Consider the following 25,345-nt stretch of genomic DNA (forward strand, 5'->3'; position numbering starts at 1 on the left):
CCGTTACTTAGCCATTTTCTAAAAAGTGCAAAAGTGCAGATTTTGATTTTTAGTTGTTAAATCGATGTTTTGAAAATGCGGCGTCTCGATACAACGGATTCGAAAGTAAAGTAATGTGAAGTGCTCTTGTCTTCCGAGCCATTATGGGCTATCGTTACATGTCACCACTAAGGGATCTCAGTAGGACGTTTTTTTCTATATACATTAAAATTCGCGAGATCAAAGTTCGCGGTCTTTATATTTCGCGAAGCTTTAAGTTCGCGAATTTTTTTAAATCGCGAATTTAAGTAGGCGCGAAAATTAAGCAGAATAAGATAGTATGGGTGAAATTCGTAGGTATTTTGGCGAGTAATTTACAAGCTATTGAGTCTCCCCCAATACAAAAAAAGAGGAAAGTACACACTACGGCTGGCTTGCCAGAAGATGAACCGATTTCGCGAAATTCAGTATTTTGGCAAAATTCTTTCCCAACATTTAAGTGTGATCCTTCAAGATGCCACCAAGACCAATCTTCCTTCAATCTTACTACATTAATCTATGTAGCTCTCCATGTAGCTATCTTGTTCCTGACTTATCAAAAGGACCGAATCAACGTGACTAAGGAAAGTTAAACGCGCACACGACATGATGCGATTGCTCATAAATGGTAACACTACGTCGCCTATAATAACCATAAATCTAATAACATATGATATTACATAATATCATATTTTATATAGAATATGGCATTATTCGACGCCATGTTAAATTATCCCTGCATGTTGTTCGCTTATCAACTCAACCCAATAGAACGCTTCCCTGCTACTAGGGAAATACCCTGCGCAACGTTTACAACAATAGCGACCTTAAGCAAAAACGACGGCGACGGCTAGGACAACGAGATCGAAAAAGATGTTTTCTCGCTTGGCGATCAATTATAATTTAATTGCAATGGAATAAGCAAAACATAATAGTCGGAGATAGATAAAAATAAACTCAGGACATTATTTCTACATTAGCGAACGTGGTTAGAGGAGTTTACACGGCAAACGTCCGCGTTCTCAATTGACCGTGAAAGTTGGAGTTTTCACGTCGTGGTTTTATGGAAAACGGCTGAAATGTATCAGACAGAACGTATTTTCACGTGCTGCTATTGAATTCTGAATCAAATCCCATTGTTTTCTGCCGTCGTCGTTGCTTAAGGTCCCTGGCGAATAGGGCGAAGGCTTTCTGAGTTCCATTGAGCGGGATCCCTTAAATTCTTGGTTAGTTATAAATTAACATATACGGCTAAGTGCCTCGTTTCTTTCCTTTGTTTTATTGTATTTTTGTTTATGTACAAAATATAAAATAGGGTTTAGGGTCACAGATTAATACTACTAAATCCATAAAGTATTCACAACAAAGCCTTATTTCTTTGTGAGACCATTGCATTACCAAACCGAATCGAAATACCAAAAAATGTGAGAGGGATGATAAAATCATTCTTTAGCAAAACAAACAATTAGGATACCAAAAAGTCACAAAACCATAATACACTCTTTTTTTTATAAGAACCTTTTTTTTATAAGAACGTCAAGCTGAAGATTTAACCAAATTTTAAGAACATGCTAAGAACATGCCGAGGATCAGATAGCAGACAAATATTGATTTTGATTCCAGATGCGTTCTAAAATGCAGAATCAAATTGTGCTTATAGCAATTATTGCTATTGATCATTTGTGTAATTCTCTTTCTAATAATTCAAGACATTATATTTTTATATAAGTGCACTATTAAGAATACCGTTAAGATCATATTCAGCCTTAAAATGCTCCAAAAATAAGAACGGCCCAGCCTAAACTGAAAATTAGACATTCTTATAAAAAAAGAGTGTACTCAACAGATCTGTTATCCTCGATATCACAATTTGAAAAAAAAAAATCATTAGCGCAGGATATAATAGATGGTCCACCCCTACCACGTGACAAGATTGCACTTTCACGCAACTCATATGTACTTATTACCAAAAGGCACGCAACAAAATCTGCGCAAACTTCAACCAATCACTTGTAAAATAGACTGCATTTAATACTCGAGATGAACTGGAACTGATGTCAGAAGTTTTCCTCATAACACCAAAAGGTAATTAAAAGGGAATTCAAATCAATAGCTGTGTTATCAGAAATGGCGTAAAAAGTTCACTTGACAAGCATCACGTCAATAAGTTATTTGGCCGGAAGTGACGTCATATATTTCTTTGCAATTATAAAGCGAAAGTTGCGTCAGGCCTGCTGCTGTCTGCGGCTTTTTAAACAGAAATTGGGCTTAGGATTCCTTTGACCGAGGTAAAATTACAAGTTCATTTGACCGGAAGAAACGTCAGAGACTCCTTTGACTATAACAGAGCCGGAAGTTACGTCAGAAGTTCTGCTGTTGTCTGCGTTTTTTGGCTTCCATTGCGTCTAAGATCGGTTGCCTCTTGCTCTGGTACCTAATTCGAAGTTCCTCGATCTCCCGCTCCATCTCGAAGTCTAGCGATTGCATTCTTCTCGTCAGCTCCTCGAAGCTAGCACTCTTGAGCTACAGAGGGTACAGTTCAAGAATACTGTAAACAAAACGTCATAGACCAGGGGCGGATGTAGGGGTGAGCCGAGCGCCCCCTATTTTTAGATAATTGGCTTAGAAAAAAAAATAACAGTAAATCCACGAAAAAGCAATGAATCCGCCCTCCCTTTCTTGAAACCCTTGCTTCCCCCCCTTCTTGGATCCCCTGGATTGGAAACCTATGGGATGGGGAAATGGGTGTGGTCAACGTAGAGTTTGAAGGCGTTTTGAAATAGGTGTATGAAGACACTTACAAACTGGAAATCCGGGGGGCCATTCTTTCTCATCCGTGAGGGGTCAAGGTACCCTTTGACTAGTCCTGCAGCCTCCTCGGGGATGCCGTTTCCCTGGGGTGAGCTGCCACGCCCATCACTGCTGCCACTCCCTTTCCCGCCTGCGTCATACATGCGCTCAAAGTGGTCCATGTAGGATGGCCGGTAACTCTGCTTTTCATCCGAGTCAATGCCTGCATTTTACAACAAAAGCATATACCTATTACACTTTATTTTCGCGTCACTTTAATTTCGTGATTTTTGCGATTTTTAAAAATTCGCGAAAATAAGTGACGCGAAAATGTGTCGCAAAAATTAGGATGCGCGAAAGTAAAGTGAGTACACAAAAGCTTTCGGCGAATTATTATCCGTGTAATAAACTTTATAGAAACACCTTGTCTATTTAGTCGTCTTATGTACATATAGTACAGTAAGTGGTTGAGATGGGCAATTCCGAACTGTATTTATAGATTTTTGTGGAACTAAATATAGCCCACGCATGTTTTGTTACGGTTTTGTTAGTAAAGCACATTTTAATTTTACTTGTATTGCTTGATTTTATTGTCCCTAAGCCGCAAAATCGCAAAAAAAGTGACCTGCCTTTTACGAAAATAGCGAAATCGAGAAAATAAAGTGTCGCGAAATATCGCCCTCTCAAAATCGCGAAATTTAAGTGCAATAAGGTAAATACAGTTCGTATACCCTAATTCGAATAATATTGCACTCAAGAATCCATTTATTGTAGCCAATATTCGTTTATGGGTAACATATATACATAGTTATTTAAATACAATTCTTGGACACTCAGTGCGTTTAATGCAGTTTAATACAAACTTGTTTCGTAGACCAAGGTTGCCGTTAGTCCACTCCTCAGTTAAACTAAACATTCAATGACATCAATGTTTATCTACGGCTTTTCAATTCATGCACATTTTACGTAGATAAACATTGATGTCATTGAGTGTCCAAGAATTGTATATCAGCTCCTGTCAAGTTGAGCACTATTTTGGCTCCCGGTGAAAGACTTCAACTGGAATAGTTATTTAAATATTTATATGTAAATCCATTTTAATGTTTACAGTAACATGAAAAAAATTCCAAACTGTATTTATTTGCACTATGTATTTAAAACCCATGAAGCATTGTGTGATTCTCCGAATGCAACCTTCAACATCTTCTATCATTACCATCACTATATCATCAGCATCACTACCATCATCATCACTGCCAATACCATCACAATATCATCAGCATTACTACCATCATTATCACTGCCAATACCATCACAATATCATCAGCATCACTACCATCATTATCACTGCCAATACCATAACAATATCATCAGCATCACTACCATCATTATCACTGCCAATACCATCACAATATCATCAGCATCACTACCATCATTATCACTGCCAATACCATAACAATATCATCAGCATCACTACCATCATTATCACTGCCAATACCATCACAATATCATCAGCATCACTACCATCATTATCACTGCCAATACCATCACAATATCATCAGCATCACTACCATCATTATCACTGCCAATACCATCACAATATCATCAGCATCACTACCATCATTATCACTGCCAATACCATAACAATATCACCAGCATCACTACCATCATTATCACTGCCATTCTATCACAATATCATCAGCATCACTACCATCATTATCACTGCCAATACCATAACAATATCATCAGCATCACTACCATCATTATCACTGCCAATACCATCACAATATCATCAGCATCACTACCATCATTATCACTGCCAATACCATCACAATATCATCAGCATCACTACCATCATTATCACTGCCAATACCATCACAATATCATCAGCATCACTACCATCATTATCACTGCCAATATCATCACAATATCATCAGCATCACTACCATCATTATCACTGCCAATACCATCACAATATCATCAGCATCACTACCATCATTATCACTGCCAATACCATCACCAACATTGACGCCACTACCACTAGACATATACCACCACCAACAACATAATCATCATCTTCATCATCCTACCATTACCATCATCGTGTCTTGCATTGGCACTACTACCTCCACCACGACAAATACCACCACATCATCATCATCACCATGATTATCAACATCATAACCATTATTATTACTACCAATACCATCACCATTGCTAACATTGGCATTACTACCACTAGACATCTAGACTAACAACAACATCACCATCCTCCTACCAGTACCATCATCATCATCGTCATCGTCATCATCATACCACTATCACCATTATAATAACCGCCAAAACCATGACTAACAACCTTATAACATCATAATCAGCACTCACGTTTCATGGTCGAGTCTTCATCCTCGTCGCTATTTATCACCATGGTTCCAAGGTCAGACTCAATCATAGTACCCGCCTCACTGTTCACTATCATTGTCCCAAGTCCATCTGTGTCTGAGTTTACCACCATTGTGCTGTCGCTAGCGGAGCTTGCGCCTACTTTGACTAACGTCCCTGAGTCAACGTGGTCCTCTCCCTCCTCTTCCTCCTCCTAAATAAACAACAAAAGGATGATGTGAATTTATCATTTTTTATCTCAAACTTACAGCATCCTTTGTTTTATACATACTGTGATTTATCATGTATAGAAGATTTGCATATGATTTGTATAAGATATGCAATCTACCAACAAAAAGCAAACAACATTAAATATATATTCCAATCATAGAAGCAAAAGCGATTCTGTTTCCAAACATTCAATATGTTTTCATTGGTATCCCACACTAACCCCAACCCACAAATGTCTTTTTTGGTACCTCATCGTCCCTCGCATTCTCTTCTTCCATGATCGTCAGTGCCTCCTGGATCATACTACTTAATATACTGATCTGCTTGGCTCCCTGGATAAACGAGTGCTGAAAATCAGAGTAAGAAAAGTCAGTCCTAAGCTTATATACAGCATACCTGTCAACTCTCCCGTATTAGGCAGGAGTCTCAAGATTTTGGACCCCTTCTCCCGCTCTCCCGCATGGAGCACCAAATCTCCCACTTTCTAGCGATTTTTATCGCTTCTGAAAAATCCTTTTAAAGAATATTGACATTGTTCCTACATTCTATCGGTAATAAAAATAATTATTCCTTGTGTAGCGTCATTTATCGAACATGCATGCAAGTTCTATGCTGTGTGCTTTCTGACTGACAAATGCCTGATGATTGGCTAAATGACAGCAGGAAATCCATTTAGATGCTTTGGCTTGCAAGCCACACAATCGTGGTATACCCCACCCCTCCCTAAAAATAGATATACCCCATCCCCTTCAAAATAATATTCTCAAGCCACGAGATTTTGTGGGGTCGGCAGGTATGATATAGTGACATATGTCCATGGGTGAGTGTTTACCTGTAATAGTTCAGTAGCTGTTGCACGCTCTTCAGGGTTCTTTACTAAACATTTAGACACAAAATCTTTAAAATCTTCTGACCATTGGCCTGGGTCTCTAAATGTTGGTGGGGGCTTGGTAGGAATCATAAATATTGCCTGGAAAAGAATAGCATCTGTGAGCACTCTCACACAATTTCCCTTCATAATAGTACAGTGGAACCTGGATTTTACAATAACCTGGATTTTACAATAACCTGGATTTTATAATAACCTGGATTTTACAATTGCCCTTCTTTCTCCTGGCGGAAATTTAATGAAATGTATAAGAGTTACCTCGATCTAACGATATTGGATACAAATGACGTTCTTGATTTTATGATACAAACCTGTTCTCCCAAGCATCATGTTGACCTCGATACAACGATACAGTATTACTGATTCTGTCTATCAACAACATGAAAAACTGAAGCTGATAATTAACTCATCTGATTACATATAATCATTCCTGGCCATCGTGGATTGACAGCCATCTTGGATTGTAATTTCAATCTTAAAAAAAAACCTTAGAGGGTACAATTTCTTTATTTGTTTTTTGCATATGTTAATGGCCAAGGAAAAAAAATGTGAAAGCAATGTACTGCAAGTTTCTTTGACTGATAATTTAGAGCGGATGGCCTGTTTCATAGGGTGGATTCTAATAGATTTTTATCTCTGGTCGGCTGAGGATTCCGTCGGCCCTCCGGAAGTAAACGGGTGACAATGCCGCTTCAAGAGACATCTTACCCTCATGGGATGAATATCTGCATATGGAGGCTTGCCCTCAGCCATTTCCATGGCAGTTATACCAAGTGACCAAATATCAGCCAGGCAGTCGTAACCAACTTCCTACAAATACCAGAAAAATCAGCCTGGTAGACATCTTCCCACAATACCTGACATCAGCCAGGTAGACATCTTCCCACAAATACCACACACATACATAACCATTTTCCTACAAATACCACACTAATCAGATATCAGCCAGGCAGAGATAACCATCTTCCTACAAATACCACACGCATATACATAATACATATAATACAAATTTCACACACCAGACAGATGCAACTGACTTTCTACAAAAACAAATACCCAACAAATAATAAGATATTAGCCAGGTAGTGGTAACAAATATAAAGCCTATAGGGCATTTATAAAAAGTCTAATAGAAAATGGAATGAAATATTTGCTGAACGACAAAAACTTCCTCCTCAACCTCCTCAAATTTAAGGTCTTGGTAAAGGTAAATTTTTCAACACTGTTTGTTTTCCATATATTGCATTCTAAGACGGCTAAAATGGGCTGTTTCCCGTGACCTGTTGACAGTGAATTCAAGCCAAATACTTGACTTTTCTAGTGTATTATTTTAAGGCGAGAATTTGAGCTTGTCAGGTGTATCCTTGCCTTTAAGATATCGCCTTCAAATTTTTGGTATCTGATAGATAATTATGCCATGTCATAAAGTGTATGAGGAATTTTCAACTGAAGATTGCTTTTATAGCACTTTTCGTGTCCAAATTTCACCAGAAATGAGAGTTCCAACTTTGATTCGTAATATTTTGTTGACAGTGTCAAATTACAAAGAGTCCTCACACACTTTGGTAGATCATCTGTCATTGAGATGCAATTACCCAGCAAGTGCATGTGCAATAATGTGAAGGTGCATTACGCTCTAGAGTAAACTCTGTACTTTTAAGTTTGAGGCCTCAAAACTTAAACAAGGAATTAGCTATAAAAATAAAACTTGCAGGAGATAATTCAATCTTTTATTAATATATAGTTTGTACATGTAGTGAAAATTGCGGCGCTACAATATTTTTTTCCATGGCCACATCGTTTACCTTTACCAAGACCTTAAGGAGATTACAGTGAGATATATCATTACTGCAAGTCTGATGGGGATGGCCTTCTCTATCCATGCGTACAGAGGCACAGTGGTCGCTTAATATTAAAACCTACAGGGTTACTCATGTCTTCCAACCAATAGGTACTAAACCTCACATGGTGTTTTTTCCTCACCTGAATAACCTCTGGAGCCATCCAGAAAGGGGTCCCAATAACAGTGTTCCTTTTAGCCATTGTATCCTGCAAAACAGTAATTTCCCCAATGGAGTCAGCTAGACAAAACTGTTAGGTTGGAGGTGCAAGTAGCCCATGGCAAAGGCTTTGCTTCTCAAATTACAAAATGTAATGCAAAACACAAATCTTTGAATATTCCAAAATGAAAGAATGTAAACCTGGAAGGACAAGAGAGCAAGGAAAGCCATCTGTCTTTAGAGTATCAAACATGAAATTCTACAGGCTGTAAAAAACAAACAAATTCTACAGGCTGTAAAAAACAAACAAACAAAACATTCTGCTCGTTAAACATACAGTATCCTTAGCATTACATATATTTAATATTTTAATTTTTTTAGATGGGATTTATGTGAGATTGCAAGATTTTTTTTCTCTTGGGAAACACTAATTGATGGTATAATTTAAATACAATTATTTAGAGAAATGTTGTATTAGAAGCTTACCGTAAGCTGGCCAGCAACACCAAAATCTGCAAGTTTGGCATGCCCTTCAGAGTTCAGTAATATATTGCCAGCTTTTATATCTCTGAAAATCAGAGAAAAAAATATATAAGGGGTGGACCATAGAAATTTGGGGAGGGGGGGGGGGGTAGCAATTAAAAAAAAAAACTTGCAGAATTCAAAGCCCTAAAAAAGTTACACACTCCGGGCCCACAAAAATAAGCACGCACAAACAAATTGCCACCCCCTCCCCAAATTTCTAATGGTCCACCCCTACGGAAAAGTTAATTAAACTCTTAAATAAATCGAGTTAAAAACATAAATACTAGACTAAATAATCAATAAGTTCTTTCTAACACAAACTGCGATCTGGCTAAATAATGTCCAATAGGCACCACATATGTGCATTGAAATAATGAAAAACTCTAAGCCCTGGTAGAACAACCATACCTGTGAATTTTTCTTCTCAGATGAAGATACTCTAATCCCTTGAGCGTGTACTTTAACACACATTTAATTTCTTCTTCTGTAAGCTAAGATGATTACAAAAAATGAAGTAATTCATCAAGACTTCTCACCAAACTGTCTTACATCGTAATTTCTAAAAAGGTACCAAAAAACTCATATAGTATTTACTTGAAAAAGCGCCCAGGTGCTTCTTATTTTTTTACCCTCCGACAGGGTGCTATTTTGAGGGAGGCGCTTCAAGACAGGTGCTTATTGAAGGATGAAATTCACACGAAAAGCTGAATTTTGTTTTTGTTTCTTTTATATCAATTTGTAGTTCTAAAATGGTGTTTGTTTGTCTATAATATACCATTATCGAAACTTGGAGAAGCTCTTTTTTCAATAAGCTTTCATTTATTAAGTATGTCTTTAATACTCATTTTACCCAGTTTCATTAAACTCGGGGGAGGGGAGGCACTTATTGGAGGAGGCACTTATTCAAGTTCATAAAGTTGTGTTCAAAAACAGATGTAGAAAAAGAAAGAAATAAGGTATGTGAGAAGGAAAGTAAGATAACTGATAAACATAACCATTTCGAGGCGACAAATTCTGTTATATTTTACCATGTTAACCAAACCTTTTTTGTTGCCCTGTGACCATTGTTGATCGTAACAGGTCACTCTAGTATAGTGTGAAAGTTTTCAGACACCTGAAGTATTATTGTATTTTTAATAGAGGCCACCTGACTGTTACCTGAAAAGCAGTACTTACTGTTTTGTTTCTTATTTTCATCAAATCTGAGACAGATCCAGCTCCACAATATTCCATAACAATCTAAAGAAGGCAACAAAACTCAGACATTAAATCTCCTTTTGTTGGCGGCTTAGGGTGTATTTTTAAAACATCTTTATTGGTTAAATTACCAAATTAATAACTATTTATTGATGATTTAAGTAGAAGTATGTAGCTTACCCACAGATCTGTGTTCTTGAAATAACTGCCATAATATTTGACTACATATGGACTACAAGATAAAAAGATTGGAAGTTACATATGATGTCTTGATTTATTTTAATTTCCAAAACCAAATACTGTAATAATAAAAAAAAATGTAAACAAAGATCATAACTCTACACCTGAATAAGACAATCAAAACCACAAAGTATTTTATTACAAGAATGTCAATTGATCCATTTAAAACACATGGGCCTTATAGTACAGGTATATTCTTTGCAAATAAAGATAATTCTACAGACACTATTACTGACTGACTATGATCATAAACTCAAGGCCAAACATAATATTCAACCTGCAACATTCACAATTGCACCCTACTACTATAAAATACTGAAACAATTTAATTACCCTTCTCCCAAACAAGTTTTAGGTTATGCAAATGACAAAGGGAAATTTCATAACAAAAGTAAAATTGAAGCATTCTTTGACAGATGACTTAGTTAAAGGTGATTGAAGCATTTATTTCTCAACAAGACACAAGTTAAAGTGGATATCTCATCTGTCAAATTCACATGCTGCAGATAGTCACCTGATTCTAGTCAGTATTTTCTTATATATTTTTTCTAACCAATACGAGATATCATAGTCCCTTACCTATCGCATTGCTGCATCATACTAATTTCTTTAATAATTTCTTGAAGATCTGTGTCGACAGGGACCTGCTTGATCGCAACAACTTGCCCGCTCTCTTTATGCATGGCTTTGAAAACGGACCCATAAGACCTAACCCATAACATTAACAACATTAAAGGGCAATTAGAGACATCATGGCACTGCTAAGAGGAGGCGAATGCATTATGGAAAGAAACTGAAAGTCTAATGTTTTAAGTTATCAAGTCACGAATCAACTTGCAAACCCTTTACTAAAATGTCAATTGATGCCACAGATTTTGAATACATACCCCTCTCCAAGTTTTTCGAGGACATCAAATACTTCTTCTGGCGGCCTTGTAAGGCTTTCCTCGCTTAATTTGCGGAGTTCATTTCTGGAAGATAGAAATTCGGCATTAATTTTCAATACTTAATTATAGCCGTAAAATGAACGAGACCATAGCTAGTACAAATACAATCCAATTGCAGGCAATCTCATTTAATTACTGGATTTTAAGGGGTTCTCACCCTTTAGTGGACATATTCAACAGTGGGTTGTAGATCTCAGGTGGTATTTATAGCGGCATTGGGAAATTCTGGGTAGGATTCCATGGGTCTGTTCAAGTTTCTCAAAGCTCTCGCCGCATTTCGAAAGCAACAACAAGAAGAATCATTTTACGAGCCTGCGGATCTAGTCAGCGGTGAAGTACTGCATTCTGGGTAATATCAGAGATAACACAGGCAACCCAATTGACACGAGGTGTGCACCAAAACTCTACTTATTTTCGAGAATAAAAATGCCCACTCTGTCATGGAAATCAGAAGAGAAAATGTTCAGGAGTATAAACCCTTCAACGAACCCCGAAGGGATGGCAAATTCTTCTAAATCTTTTTGTATTTTGTTATTTTGACATCATTCTCTAGTAATTGCTTCGCTCGGTTCTCAAAGGTCGTTCCGAATTTTTCAAGTTTTTTTTTTTAGCGCAGTAATACGGACTTCAAAGAGCTAGCCGTAGTTTTTGCATCAAAACATTTAGGAGCACGCAATAACGACCCGATCAACACGTCAATCAAAAGTATCTAAAAATAATTCTGCTCGAATGGCGCGGGGGAGGGGTACGATAAATGGAAATGTTTTATTCAGCGAATTTAAAATCTATCATTACCACAATAGATAACCTTATAAAGTATAACATTCTTAAATCGTTACAAATATTACCTCGTAACCATTCAGCCCAGTTTTAAAGTAAAACACATGGAAAACAAGCGTCTTAAATCTGCGTTTCTCCCCTCTTCTCTTCGTAGATTTGCCTTATATGACGTAATGTCTAATACTTATTTCTCCGAATTGCCGCGCCTCGCGGAGGGCTCGCGAAGATTGATCGCAGTAAGCATCAAAACCAAATTTCTTTAAGACGTTGAAGATACGAGATTATCGAGACACTTCATCTAGAAAATATCATAGAAGTATTTATAAGTAGTTTTTGTATCGTGGAAGCACCAAACCAGGACTTGAAACCTTTCATTTAGAAGCTGGAAAAGACTTCTAAACTTTCAAGATGGCGCCTATATTGTTAACCAAAGAGCAACAAGACGAGCTTCGAAATATTCGCAGAAAGAAGTCTGGAAATTTGAAATACCCTACTCCATGCAATGAAGACTCCTTTGAGTCATCAAATGGTGGGGTGTCGACCTTGGAGAGACAGGCTTCTTTCGAGTATTTGGTTGAAGAATCGAAAGGACAAAACAGTCTTGAAGTCGAGAGAGAAAACAGAGTGTGGTCGTCTCTCAAGACCTCTGCCTGGATAGCTGAATTTTCTAAGATTTTCCTCAGATCTTCAAACGAGCTAACCAATCTTTGTAAATCGGGTTTATCTGTGGTGAATAGCAGAGAGATCGTCTCAAAATGTTGCGAGGAAGCGGCCCCACCGCTTAGCGTTTGCCTCAGTGACAAAGAGCTCATTAAAGACGAAGAGAACGCCGAGTGTTTGGAAGAGAAAGACTTCTTCGAAGAGACCGGTAGCCCGGTAGAACACGAAGTAGCAGAGAATGTGGAGGACGACTCCAGTCAAACAAAAAAAAATAATGAAACAGAACTACAAGAAGAGGAGCCTCCTTCTGTCGGGGACGCAATGGAATGCAAGGATAAAGAAAAAAAGGGGCGAAAAAAACTTCAGCCGCGACAGAAAATAGGGGTCAAGAAACGCAACGTTTTCGTGATTTTGGACAGTGAGCCAATCTGTTCCCAGCCCAAACGCCCAAAAAAATCTAACAAGACCAAGACATTGAAAAGGAAGTGTGAAACCCCAAGACTGGCGAATGGGAAATTAACTACAGAGAAGAAAAATCACAAATGCAGCCCTGTTCAAAAAATAAGAACAAGTAATGGCGTTGTGGTTCGGCAGGCTCAAGGAGTACATCACCAAGGGTCAGACTCTAAGAGTCAGAACTGGAGGAACACAGGTCCCCGTCACGTCTCATGCTCCGACTCAGGCCTTGGGAGTGGTGATAGCAGTGGGAGTTTCAAAAGCACTGGTGAAAACCCTGAAAACAATGGCAGTGCTGGTGATGGGTCAGGGGATAGAGGATTTCTTGGTGGTGGCGGTGGAGGAGGAGGGAGTTCTGGGGGAGGAGGTGGCAGAGATGATGAAAGCGGTAAGCGCCCTCTGAGTAGTGGGGACATTAACATGGAGGAAGAGTGTGATGATGAGGAGGAGGAGAAGGAAGAGAAGCCTGACCAGGAGATGACATCAGTCGGGTTCTCTGGTAGTAAAGATGTTGAGGAACACAGTGTGGACTGGCAGCACCTTCAATTCGATCCCCAAGATATCCAGCATGTTTACTATAACTGCTTAAAAGAAAACTGTCCAAGAGCAAAATGTGCGTGGCGAGAGAGGAACCATTTTGAAGGACATGACAACAGTGGATGTCAGCGCTGTGTTGCCTTTAAAGGGCACCTCAACACCCATGCTAAAAAATGCTGTCGCCCAGGCTGCAGAGTCTACAACTGTTATGGTGGTCAAAATAAAAATAAAGTGTGCACAGCTCAAGCCCCTCCAAAGAATGGCCACCACAACTTTGTTCACCAGGGCGCCCCACAATTGATTTGTGGGACTGTAATCTATCCACAAATTCCAGGTACCCAAAGAAGATTTCTCACGGAAGGGGTTAACTATCAGAAAAAAGATGTCAAGAGCTTCAGCAAGGGTGCAAACGGAGAAGTCTTTAGAGTTCTTGTAATCTCAGGTGACACAGAAAGGGAATTGGTTCTTAAAGAGACCAACTACTCGCTCAATGTACAAGAGTTGGAAGTATACAAAAGGATGGGCCAACATCCGAACATTGTAGATCACTACTGTATTACCCTTGGTAACCTTAAAGGGTTATTGAACATGAACATATTCATGGAACAATGTGACATGTCCTTGCGTGACTACCTGGATTACATGAAAGCAGAAGGCAGCCAACTGTCAGTAAATGAGGCAATGTTCTACTGGACACAAGTTTGCATGGCTGTTGACCATATACACACCAGTGGAATAATCCACAAAGACATAAAAGCGAAGAATGTGTTACTCTGCCTCAACCAGGGAGAGCTCCACAGGGCAAAGCTATCAGACTTTGACTCAGCAATGTGGCTTGAGCAAGAGTTCACAGCTCCTGGGCTAATGCAGGCGGGGACTAGAGGGTTTGCCGCCCCTGAGGTCATGGAGAAAGAACCTCATGGACGCCCAGCAGACATCCACAGCTTGGGGGTCCTTTTGTTTGAGCTAATGGGTGGTGTACCACCCATTGACAATCGCACAACTCTGAAGAAAAGAGTCAAAGATCTTGGCCAAATCAGCCCTGATGTGAAGCAAATTGTGGAAAGGTGTATCCAAGATGACCCAACCTTGCGACCAACTGTCAAAGATCTCTTGGCGGATGACTTTCTTAAGCAGTACCAGCAAGTATCAAGCGAAGTGTAACATTCTGAGCCTATTAAGGCTTAATGAAATTGAAACTGTAGAAAAATACTGTAAGCTTAAATTTTGTATATTTGAGTATGCCATTAATGTATTTTGTATGAAAATACATGATGCATTTGACAAGGTTAATATTCTGCTTTTGAAAAGAATATAGAATTTTAGTATACATGGAGATTTTAAATTTTCATGTCAGTATAGATTAATGTGGTTAAAATAAGTATGATTTTTGATAAAAATAGAATTGTAGTGTTACATGGAGAATTTTTATTTTCATGTAATAATGACATGTAAAATTTCTCAGTAATAGTTTACATGTAGGTGGAAAACAAACATGCTATAGGAATGTTTTCTGCTTTTCAATTATTTGCAGTTTTAATTGATACTACTCATTGCATTTTTAATAATTCTATTTAGCCAAATTGTAGTGAAAAATTACCAAATTTAAAACAATAAAAAAATTAGCAATATTTGTGTACTTTTGTATTGTCTTTTATGCATTGGTCCTTGTCATTTCTCAACAGAAACAGCTTTTATCAGAGTTTAAAGCAAAGATGAGCCAAATAATGTAGAGTTGACCAACTCTCCTGCAGCTGACTCGTCCCCAGTCGTCTAACATCGTTTTCAGAAACGTAGCAAAGCCTCAAGGGAAGGGTTAAAGAGGCGCGCAGGGCATCTTCCCTTTAGACTTTGTGCACCTTCGAAATATCCTGAAAACTTGCGTTACGACTGGGGACGAGTCAGCTCTTGCAGCTATCTGTAGAAACTGCAACTGGTTTTACCACAGGTCACCCAAAATCTGAGTTTGTATTTTTTAGTCAACAATTTCCAGCTTAACCACTCTGGCTTCTGTCATTTGAAGAATAGAATTGCATTTGGGTGCTTGATTTATTGGTTTGGTGCTTTAAAGGGGGGCAGTGTGCAGGAACCATTTCATTTCAGAATATTGAAAACTGTAGTCAAGAAGGCACAAGAGGTATAATTTGTAAGACAAGACGCTATGTACAGGGTTGACTGGGATTCTTGAGGGATTGGATGTGCATTTGCAATTTGAGACCCTGTGATGTGACATGTATAGCAAAACAATGCTTTTCTCTACCATTGAAAAAGACATTCAATTAAAAAAGCATAACATGTGTAAAATAAAAATGTTAACACTGATTGGGGCAAGAAACATGAAGCCTTTAATTTTACATTTTGTGTATCACCACAAGCTACGAACAAGCTTCGAAACCATTTCCTGGGCTACCTGTGGTATCACCTGAAGTAGCAACAGGCCTCCCGGGCCAATCTAGAATTGCATGACGGTTCAAAACAAACATGGCGTCCGCATGTAGAACTCGTTTACTCCGTGTATTGAATCGCGCTCTTCAACCTGGGAGGTATTCCACGGGGAGTTTATTATCGCAGGAATGTAGTGTAAGGCTTTTATCGTCGCTTCATGTGGAACATGCTGGCATGGGTATTTTAGGGAGATCAAATGGGATGCTCAAATTGAGGCCCGCACATCAATTAAAAATCAACAAAATACAAGGTAAGCGTACGTTGTTACATAATCATGCAGAAACGTATTCAATACGATAACAAAGATTATCTTTTATTCCACGAATTTTGGTAAGATTTTTTAAATGTAGTCCAAAAATAAAAATTTGTATTACATGCAAGGACCTTTCTGACGAGATAGGCGCGATATCGGACATTATCACTGATATCTGATATTGAGATTAGGATATTATCATTGTTTTCCTCTAATAACATGCTATTAGATAGTGGTTAGACCCTTTCCTCTCCTCTCCTCTTCCCTCGATATTGTGATATTATCGGAGATTGTCTTATTAGAATCTACTAGATGTCTATTTAGATACCCTCCTTCCCTCTGCTTTACCCCTCGATATTGTGATATTATCGGAGATTATCTGATTAGAATCTACTAGATGTCTATTTAGATTCTCTCCTTCCATCTGCTTTACCCCTTGATATTGCGATATTATCGGAAATTATCTTATTAGAATCTACTAGATATCTATAGAAATTCCTTCGTCCTCTCTGCTGGACCCTTGATATCATGATATTATAGGGGATTATCTTATAAGAATCTACTAGATGTCTATTAAGAAACCCCCTTTCCTTCTGCTGAACCCACGTTAAATTGTTATAATATCGGAGATTATCTTATTAGAATCTACTAGATATCTATAGAAATTCCTTCGTCCTCTCTGCTGGTCCCTCGATATCATGATATTATAGGGGATTATCTTATGTTGTAAGCCTGAAATACAAATAACAAAATACCAGTCTGAGAGCAACTGTTAGAATTAAAAGTTTTTTTTTTCAGCAATGGACTTGATTGTTTGCAACACCGCAGCTCTTTTTGCCCTACCCTGGTCCCAGAGCCTCGAATGTCTCTCAATTTAGTGGCCAGCGAGGTCTGGCCTCTCAAAGCGCTATTTCAACTTCTGCCTCACTTCCATGTTAATGTTTTGTGATTAGCATGTGTCAGAATCAGCGATTTCCTGTAGCCAGTATAGAAGACATCTCGCCACTTGATGAACCCGTAAAGAGACTCCTCTTGAACAGACTTTACATACTTTTACTACTTACAGACTTTTAATACTGGTAAATCTTGTAACTAATTCTGACTGCAAAGCAAAGCTCCTCTACTTCGTTCGCTTAGATGTTTGTTATTGCAAACAACAAGAATTATTAAAAAAGGCTTTGACCTTTTGAACTTGAAGCAAAAATACAATAGAAAACTGTCAGAATTTCTTGGTTTCCATGACCACGTGTCAATTGGCCCATCAGCGACCAAGTTCAGATTCTGAACCCAGCAGAAGTCGAAATAGCGCTTTGAGAGGCCAGAGCCTCTTCTCAGCATCGCTGGCCACTAAATAGAGAAGAAATAGAGAGACGTTCGAGGCTCTGGAATAGAGGAGAAATAGAGAGACATTTGAGGCTCTGGAACCAGGGTATTTTTGCCCCATCATAGACATAAATTGGAGATGTCAGCGAAACCAATTTTCTTAGAGAGGTGTTTGATATCATGAAATGTAAAATTCAATTTTGTGTTAGATTTAATTTCATGATTCTACTACACAGCCCCTATACAGACCCATAGTTTTATTACAGCTTGCTGGCTACCTTTCTATACCATATTTCACTGTTTGCCCTTTATTTCAGCACGTGGAATGTTTATACAAGTACAGGAAACCCCAAACCCCAACAGTTTGAAGTTTGTTCCAGGGGTCTTGGTGCTTGAATCAGGAACAGTCAACTTTGACAGCAGTAGCTCCGCCCATCGCTCACCGTTAGCAAGGTCTAAGCTGACAAAGATATTAATATTACTCTTTATTATACATCTACAATGTTATGCACACTCTCATTGGTTTATGTCCTTATGCCAACTTCATTAAATACCCTGTGGGGGAGGGGTGGTTCCCAAAAAATCCCATGGGTTGTTAAGGTTACGAGGAACAGTTTCGTGTGGACAGAAATACAGAAAATACGATTTTCACAATAACTGAATCCCTACACTAAATACTACCACATTCTGGAAAAATATTTACAGTAGCGATTTTATTTTAGGAAATCTAGCGAAAAACGTTTTTAGGAGAATTATAAGCATGACACATTTCGCATTTTAATCTTTTAATCCTGTTATCATTAGCGAACGCTTATCCGAGAACTTACTCGAATTTGCCCGGCCACGAGTGTTGTGATTTGTTTCATCGTCACTTGCGCTCACACTTCGGTTACTCTGTTCTGCAATTTTCTATCATTTTTAGGATATATAACAAAGAAAAAAATGCCTCGTAAATAGGAGAATCCTTGGGAAGGTAGAAAAGCCAAGACTGGACCAAAGAAACGGATAAAAGAGAAGTCCCCAAGCCTCTAAAAGAAACTTGTTGCCCGTAGTATAATCAAAAGAACGAGAACAACAGAGTTTCTGCGAGTATGAGAAAGATACTCCGTGCAATACTGGCTATGATAGCGATAGTCTTCTGAGTCTTCCAGCATGTTTGGCTTTTTCTTTGCCCATATCTACCATTTCCTAGTTTGTTGCTCTTGTCAAAAGCGCTAAAACACTTGATAAGCGTTTGTTTTCTTTGTAAACGCAACACAGCAGCGGTCGAACCCGCGAATTGGCTAACTTGCGTGTCCCGAGAAGGTGTGAAGTGTTATAATCCGGAAAAGGGATTAAGCTCAAGGAAACTTTAGAAGCGCATTACGGCAAAACAAAAAATCAACCAAAACACGCTAAACTTTTGAATTTATGTACCATATAGATTGCTTGGAATTGAATAAAATTTGGCAGGTCGGTAGAGCAATACCTCGCTAACAAAAGTGTGTGTACAGCCATTAAAATTCTAAATCCATCGAAAGTTATCGGAATTTGATCACCGGATATGGCTGAAATTTGCATACTGTAACTTTGAAATATAATTACTTTTGAATGAAACTAGATATCTAAAATTGAAGACACACTATTGTTAACAAGTATGTGCTGATTGAAATAAGACATTTGGCGTCAGTTTTGACACACGGGGCATGGTACCTAAATTCTTCCAAAGACACCTATATTGTTTTAGGTTTTACTGCTATTTTTAAAAAAAGTTTCCTTTAAAGCAAAAATAACAAACATAGGTAGATTCTTCATTTTATAATGATTAATTTGATACCTCGTTTGTATAGTTTGGATAAATTGTGCGTGTGTAATCGTTTTTTCCAGGACCATGTCGCGAAACTGTTCCGTAACCTTAAAGGGGTGGGAGCACAAAGGGGGTGGAGGGCACAAATTTCACTGAATGTGAATTTTCATCTGAAATGTTCAAAGGTGTCCTGAGTCAAAATCTCCCCTCCCACCCCAGCATGTTTAATGAACACTCCTATAATTCTTTTTAACAGGAATCTATTCCGAATAAATGGGGTCAAAGGTGTCATGTTTGGTCCAGAGTTTATAACTGTTACAAAGGTAGGAACTTGAGCACACTGAATGTCTCTTACAGGCTTGAATAAGGTCTCCTACAGGCTTGTTGCCAGGGTTGTGATGGCGTGTTGTTGCCCAGGGTAAGTGTTATGGACACGTCCCCCTTGACTATTGAAAAGCACTCATTTCTTATAAAATGTATTTCAGACGTTTTGCACCCTCATCATTGAACCTTTTTTTATGGTGAATATCATGGGTTACCCAGGTTTGACTAATGGGGAAGAAGGATGGTATTTGACAATCCTTCAATAGAAATGACCCACTTATTGGTGACCTGGAGGGGCTGTGCATTTACCCGGCGAACCTCCTCGTGTATATGCTGGATTACAATGATAGCAGCAACAGGGATAACCATAAATAACAGTAAAGATGGTAGATGTAATTGTAGTTTCTCTAAAGAGCCAAGATGACACATTAATTGATGGAAGTAAGGGCTTGTTGCCTAAATTTGTACCTGACAAACATTTTCTCTTTAGAGTGACGAAGAGGTTCAGTGGTCTGTTTTGAAACCTGAAATATTCGCCACCATTATGGACTTTTTTTCTAGTAATCTGCCAATTATGACAGAGGAGGAACCGCCACAGGACACAGGTTCTTGCAGTAATCATTTCTGTCTTTTTGTTATTTCATATTTATATGGCCTTTTGATTGTTGTTTCTTTTGAGCAGCTCCTGATGCAGATGATGATGATACAGTGCTGATGATTAAAGAATTGCTGGATACTAGAATAAGGTAGCATAGCATCATCATCATCGTCGTCGTCGTCGTCGTCATCATCATCATCACTTTGTTGTCATCATCATCACCGTCATTTGTTATTGTACATGTCTTTAAAGTGGCAATCTTCAATTATTTTTAAGAGAAAACTTGAGGATGAACTTTGAGGATGTGACCGATTTACAGGGGATGACCTGTTAAATATGTAGCACAGGTTCTAATAGATTCATTTTTCTCTTCTCCGTTGAGGTTTCCCTTGGCCCTCTGGAAGAAAACTGGTGACAACATTGCTTTAACAACACATTACTTTGTTATATTTTCTGTTTAGGCCCACTGTACAAGAAGACGGTGGTGATATTATCTTCAAGGTACTGTACACTGCTTATTGAGTTATATTGGATAACTTGTAATTAATGTTGTTTTTCTCTTGCAGGGTTTTAAAGATGGCATAGTTAAACTAAAGATGCAGGTCTGTAGGTTATTTATCCTATGTGTTTTTTATCCTTGTCAGTGTTTGGTAAATTCTAAAGACAGGACAGGGAGGGGGAGAGTATTTTTTTTTGTCTCTTACATGTTTATTCTCCTCGTCACTATTTTAGCACATTTAAAGTGCTTTCAGTGACACCTGCTTTTAATGCCCTTTAAAGAATGTTGCATTATATTTTATTTGGTAAATAAACAACAATTAACTCCCTATGTCCTTAGGATGACAAGAAAAATGGAGCCCCAGGGAGTTAGTCCATGGCTATTAGTTATGTTTTATTATTATTAGACCCTACTTTTTAATATAATGGCACATAGATTGATAAGGTGCATTTCCTCCAAGAACGAACAACTGAACTGTAATCACCAACACAAATAACATATACACTGATATTAAAGACATAATAATGGGCTAGTAAAAATTACCAGTTTTGACACTATCAAAGTAGTTATCTAAAAGGAGGAATGCATGTTGTCCCTCATCGCCATGCCCCCCCCCTCCCTATGTCCTTGAAAAACACCCTTGATCTGGCACTGATGTATTTATATCTCGTTACCTCCTGCAGGGCGCATGTGCCTCATGTCCAAGCTCTATAGTGACCCTCAAGAATGGAATAGAAAACATGATGCAGTTCTACATTCCAGAGGTGGTATCTGTCGAGCAGGTATGTGCTATTTAGTAAATAGATCTCTTTTTTGCAAAGAGTATGTAATTAGATGCAGTCAAGTTGCATGACTGTTGTATGTGACACGCTATGATGTCTTCTGTGCATCTTATTGATGACAGACTCACAAGAAAATGAGATCTATTTGTTTTTGTTTATTAAAATGTTTTCTTTATTACTATCTGACAGGAGCAAAAAAATGGCAAAACTAAAATTGTTGTTTTAGCTTGTGTTAGCTTACATTTTGTTGATAATTTGCCTAGAGGTTCCTTGCGTAATATAAAACAAAATAAGCTATAAGTATTTTTTTTGGTAAATGATCAGTTCCTGAGATATGATTGAGCAAATGTGCCATAGATCATGAAAAAAGTAGTAAACTTTGCCCAACTTGGGCAATTTCAGACAAATCAAGAGTCTTACAATTTGCAATATCTCAAGAACGGATTATCTACCAAAAAATACTAAATCTTATTTTGTTTAATACTACACAAGGAACATCTATCCAATAAATCAAGCGAATATAAGCTAACACGACCTTACAATGTGAACTTTGCCATTTTTTGCCCCTGTCTTACTACATGCTGTCCCTTGTTTATTTCGGAAGTCATCAGAGGTCATATGAGGCATAGCAGGCTGGTCCCCGGGGGGGGGGGGGGGGGGGGGGGGTCAGGGCGTGCGTTCGCACACCCCCCCCAACTACGGCAGGGAATCCACTATCGGTCTGCAATAGACGAGCTATTTGTAGACAAACCTATAAGGCATAAGCAAAAAAAGGCAATTTTAGATCACTCTGGTATATCGTAAATTCATAACCATAACATTAAACCATAACCATGAACTTTTTTGCAGCAAAATCCGAAAAAAAGTCCCGTATGGCATAAAAAATAATTTTTATTCATTTGTGAGTGGTCAGTTTTTCTCCCCCACCCCCACCCCCGGAAATAAGGTCTACTATTTCGGATGTCACCCCCCCAAGAAAAATCCTGGATAGTATGCATACACCATCGGATAGATTTGACTATTCATTTGCAAAGTGTTTACCCCTGTGCTATCAGAGCCCTCAACTGTACTTGCACTACGAAGTCATATGACTTTGTTGTGCAAATTCAAGGCTAATTAAATTTTTCAATGAAAATAAGCCCTTTCTTGGTAGAAAGCAAGCACCCAGGGGAAGCAATTCCTACTGTACAACTTTGGTTAAATGCTACATAGTGACCTGAAATTATTTACTTATAAACTCTTTGTAAGCAAACCGCTTCTTTTTTCAGGTGGAAGATAAGGTCGATCATATCAATAAGGAAGAATTTGAGAAGTTAGAAGAAAAGCTGGGAGAGAAAGACAACGGAGTTTGAATCCTATGCCGTTCGCAACCAGAAGCCACAGGAAGCTCACCTCTACGGTTTGAATAAAGCTAGAGATTCAAAAGCATAAGCGCACTAAAAATAATCAACCACGCAAAGCTAAAAAAAAACTCTAACTTTATTCAGAGGTGAGCTCCCTGTGTAGAAGCCAGCTTTACCATAGCAGCTTGCTAATCTCTCTGAGATTTACAGACATTGTGGTAACCATGAACACTATGGCTGTTGCTAGTGAAAGGGCAATGAGGGGGGGGGGCGATGGGGGCAGTTCAGTACCCCCCAGTACCCCCCAGGGGGGGTACACAGGATACTGTGTATCCCCCTGACAGGCGTGTACACAGGATTGGCCGGGGAGAGGGGGGGACAGGCCAGTAGCCAGGGGGGGTTCGGACGAACCCTCCACCACGCTTGAAGGTCCGCTCAGAGCAAGCAAAAATATATAACGTTTGGTTGAAGATATACCGTGCACATCAATATGTCTTTAAAATAACTATAAAAATCTTTTTTATAATAATTATCTTTATTATTATCGCTATGTGTTAGAAAGTACCCTATAAATAACATTTTAAATACGAGTTTGATTGCTTAATGTTATAAGGTGAGGAGAGGGGTATACCGGAAATTTGGTCCTCTGAAATGGAAAAACGAACTACCCCGCTCAAAATCCTGGCTACGGGCCTGGGGGGGGGGGGGGGGGGGGGTGCACAGTCATATAAAGCATAGTATTTGAAAATTCCATAATACAGTGCGGAACATTACCTTAATAAGAAATGACCTACTACGCGTAACCCGCGCACCCCCCCTGTGTAAGCGCCTGCCCTGAGGTAAATGTGAAGTCTCACATGCTTTCGCACCCTGACACATGGCTTAGATGTTGCCATGAGCAGCATTGACTTCATGGTTGAAAATGACTGAAACTATAAAAATGACTTGATATTTGGTAGTTTCAACATGTTCAGATGTTGCTGTTGTTCGGTCACGCAACAAAAATGGGAAATATTGGAAGATAAATGAAGGTGAGATATGAATAAATAGTTTGCAAGGGCTACAGTAATTACTATCGACAAGGTAACTTACACGAAATGGACAAGACCGACATGATAGTGCTGGGGGAGCTAGCTAGTGACTGCGGAATTGCGGAAAAGTGCGACATTGTGAGACATCGCTGAAAAAGCTTAATGGACTGTTATCCTATGAATAAAAAAAGTGTTTCGATGCATTTTCATTAGTTCGACATGATCAGTCCCAAACGGGGGTTAGGGCGGCCAGCCACCAGTTTACTCCACCTCCGATGATTTTTAACGGCAAACGCGAAAAATATTTCAAATCTGTTATAGCAGTGTGTCTATTTGAAGTTTCTTTGAGGGTGTGTCTGATGGGCGGATGGCCTGTTATAGCGCGGATCCTAATAGATTCTGTCTTTTTGTTGGTGGAGGTTTCCGGAAGGCGACAATGCCGCTTTAAAGGGAGTGTTCATTAAATATCTTGAGGAGGGAAAAATGAAAGTTCCATACTAAAATCCGGCGGGTTGATCAAGGGAGGCACCGGAAATTTATGGTGTTCTGGCTCTTAACCGTTCCTCCCTCATCCGAGGAAAGCAAAAACAAAATTTGACGATACTTGTCCGCGCACCCATGCATATGAAAAATAACGAAAACAATTTTAACATGAAACTCGAAACTGTATGATTAGTCCCGTAGCAAGGGGGGGTTCGGGCGAAACCCCCCCCCCCCTCCCCACACGGCTTGAAGGTCCGCTCAGAGCAAACAAAAATATATATCGTTTGGTTGGAGATTAGCGGCTACACGTAGGCTAGTTGGAGATGTACTGTGCACATCAATATGTCTTTAAAATGAATATAAAAATCTTTTTTTATAATAATTATCTTTATTATTATCGCTATATGTCAAAAAGTACCCTATTAATAACAAGAAAAAATCTTTTTAAATGCAAGATTAATTGCCTAATGTAATAAGGCGATGAGAGGGGTATACCGGAAATTTGGTCCGCTCAAATGGGAAAACGAACTACCCCGCTCAAAATCCTGGCTACGGGCCTGATGACTACCTATATTGCATGTTACATAGTCTCCCGCGCAGCCATCCAGCTGTGTGTCGGTCACAATCAACGATTAACGGTCGTGAGAGAACCGTGACCAACACAAAGAAATCGCTGCGCGGGAAACACTGATGCACGGTTTTCTTTTAAAAAAATTGTTGTCGATGCAAATGGCGATTGACAAATGGCAGTTCTACGAAAGGACTCATGGTCCGGACATATTTGCTTCAAATTCATAAAAAAATATAATAAAGCATACGACCGTAT

At 38.8% G+C, this 25,345-nt stretch overlaps 3 protein-coding genes across 3 annotated transcripts; 2 read left to right on the forward strand and 1 right to left on the reverse strand.

Annotated features, from left to right (window-relative positions):
- Nucleotides 1–1,281: 1,281 nt before the first annotated feature.
- Nucleotides 1,282–11,536, reverse strand: LOC5514708 (serine/threonine-protein kinase 3). The gene is made up of 14 exons (XM_048734255.1): nucleotides 11,377–11,536; nucleotides 11,160–11,243; nucleotides 10,852–10,980; nucleotides 10,213–10,264; nucleotides 10,012–10,074; nucleotides 9,244–9,326; nucleotides 8,797–8,878; nucleotides 8,294–8,359; nucleotides 7,019–7,120; nucleotides 6,254–6,391; nucleotides 5,670–5,768; nucleotides 5,194–5,404; nucleotides 2,820–3,031; nucleotides 1,282–2,541 (listed from the first exon to the last, which is right to left on the reverse strand). The coding sequence occupies exons 1-14, from the start codon at nucleotides 11,388–11,390 to the stop codon at nucleotides 2,380–2,382; spliced, it is 1,497 nt and encodes a 498-aa protein (XP_048590212.1). The 5' UTR covers nucleotides 11,391–11,536; the 3' UTR covers nucleotides 1,282–2,379.
- A 648-nt stretch (nucleotides 11,537–12,184) lies between these two features.
- LOC5514686 (protein kinase 4) lies at nucleotides 12,185–15,283 on the forward strand. Its single transcript, XM_032384309.2, has one exon. It carries the CDS (start codon nucleotides 12,408–12,410, stop codon nucleotides 14,814–14,816), a length of 2,409 nt encoding a protein of 802 aa, XP_032240200.2. The 5' UTR covers nucleotides 12,185–12,407; the 3' UTR covers nucleotides 14,817–15,283.
- Nucleotides 15,284–16,118: 835 nt separating this feature from the next.
- On the forward strand, nucleotides 16,119–24,239 carry LOC5514695 (NFU1 iron-sulfur cluster scaffold homolog, mitochondrial). The gene is made up of 9 exons (XM_032384311.2): nucleotides 16,119–16,347; nucleotides 17,991–18,126; nucleotides 19,716–19,782; nucleotides 20,274–20,388; nucleotides 20,466–20,529; nucleotides 20,843–20,882; nucleotides 20,948–20,983; nucleotides 21,564–21,662; nucleotides 22,931–24,239. Exons 1-9 carry the CDS (start codon nucleotides 16,134–16,136, stop codon nucleotides 23,012–23,014), a joined length of 855 nt encoding a protein of 284 aa, XP_032240202.1. The 5' UTR covers nucleotides 16,119–16,133; the 3' UTR covers nucleotides 23,015–24,239.
- Nucleotides 24,240–25,345: the final 1,106 nt, after the last annotated feature.

Source organism: Nematostella vectensis, chromosome 11 (genome assembly GCF_932526225.1).
Source record: "Nematostella vectensis chromosome 11, jaNemVect1.1, whole genome shotgun sequence".
Classification (NCBI taxonomy): domain Eukaryota; kingdom Metazoa; phylum Cnidaria; class Anthozoa; order Actiniaria; family Edwardsiidae; genus Nematostella; species Nematostella vectensis.

Bases quoted from the DNA above. Each gene is read 5' to 3' on its own strand.
- LOC5514708 (XM_048734255.1), bottom strand. The intron at 10,981-11,159 runs GTATGTATTCAA...GTTATGGGTTAG, and splicing joins CTCGAAAAACTTGGAGAGGG to GTCTTATGGGTCCGTTTTCA. The intron at 10,265-10,851 runs GTAAGGGACTAT...TTTATCTTGTAG, and splicing joins ATGATGCAGCAATGCGATAG to TCCATATGTAGTCAAATATT.
- LOC5514686 (XM_032384309.2), top strand. From the start codon at position 12,408: ATGGCGCCTATATTGTTAACCAAAGAGCAACAAGACGAGCTTCGAAAT.
- LOC5514695 (XM_032384311.2), top strand. From the start codon at position 16,134: ATGGCGTCCGCATGTAGAACTCGTTTACTCCGTGTATTGAATCGCGCT. The intron at 19,783-20,273 runs GTAGGAACTTGA...TTTTCTCTTTAG, and splicing joins AGTTTATAACTGTTACAAAG to AGTGACGAAGAGGTTCAGTG. The intron at 21,663-22,930 runs GTATGTGCTATT...TTCTTTTTTCAG, and splicing joins AGGTGGTATCTGTCGAGCAG to GTGGAAGATAAGGTCGATCA.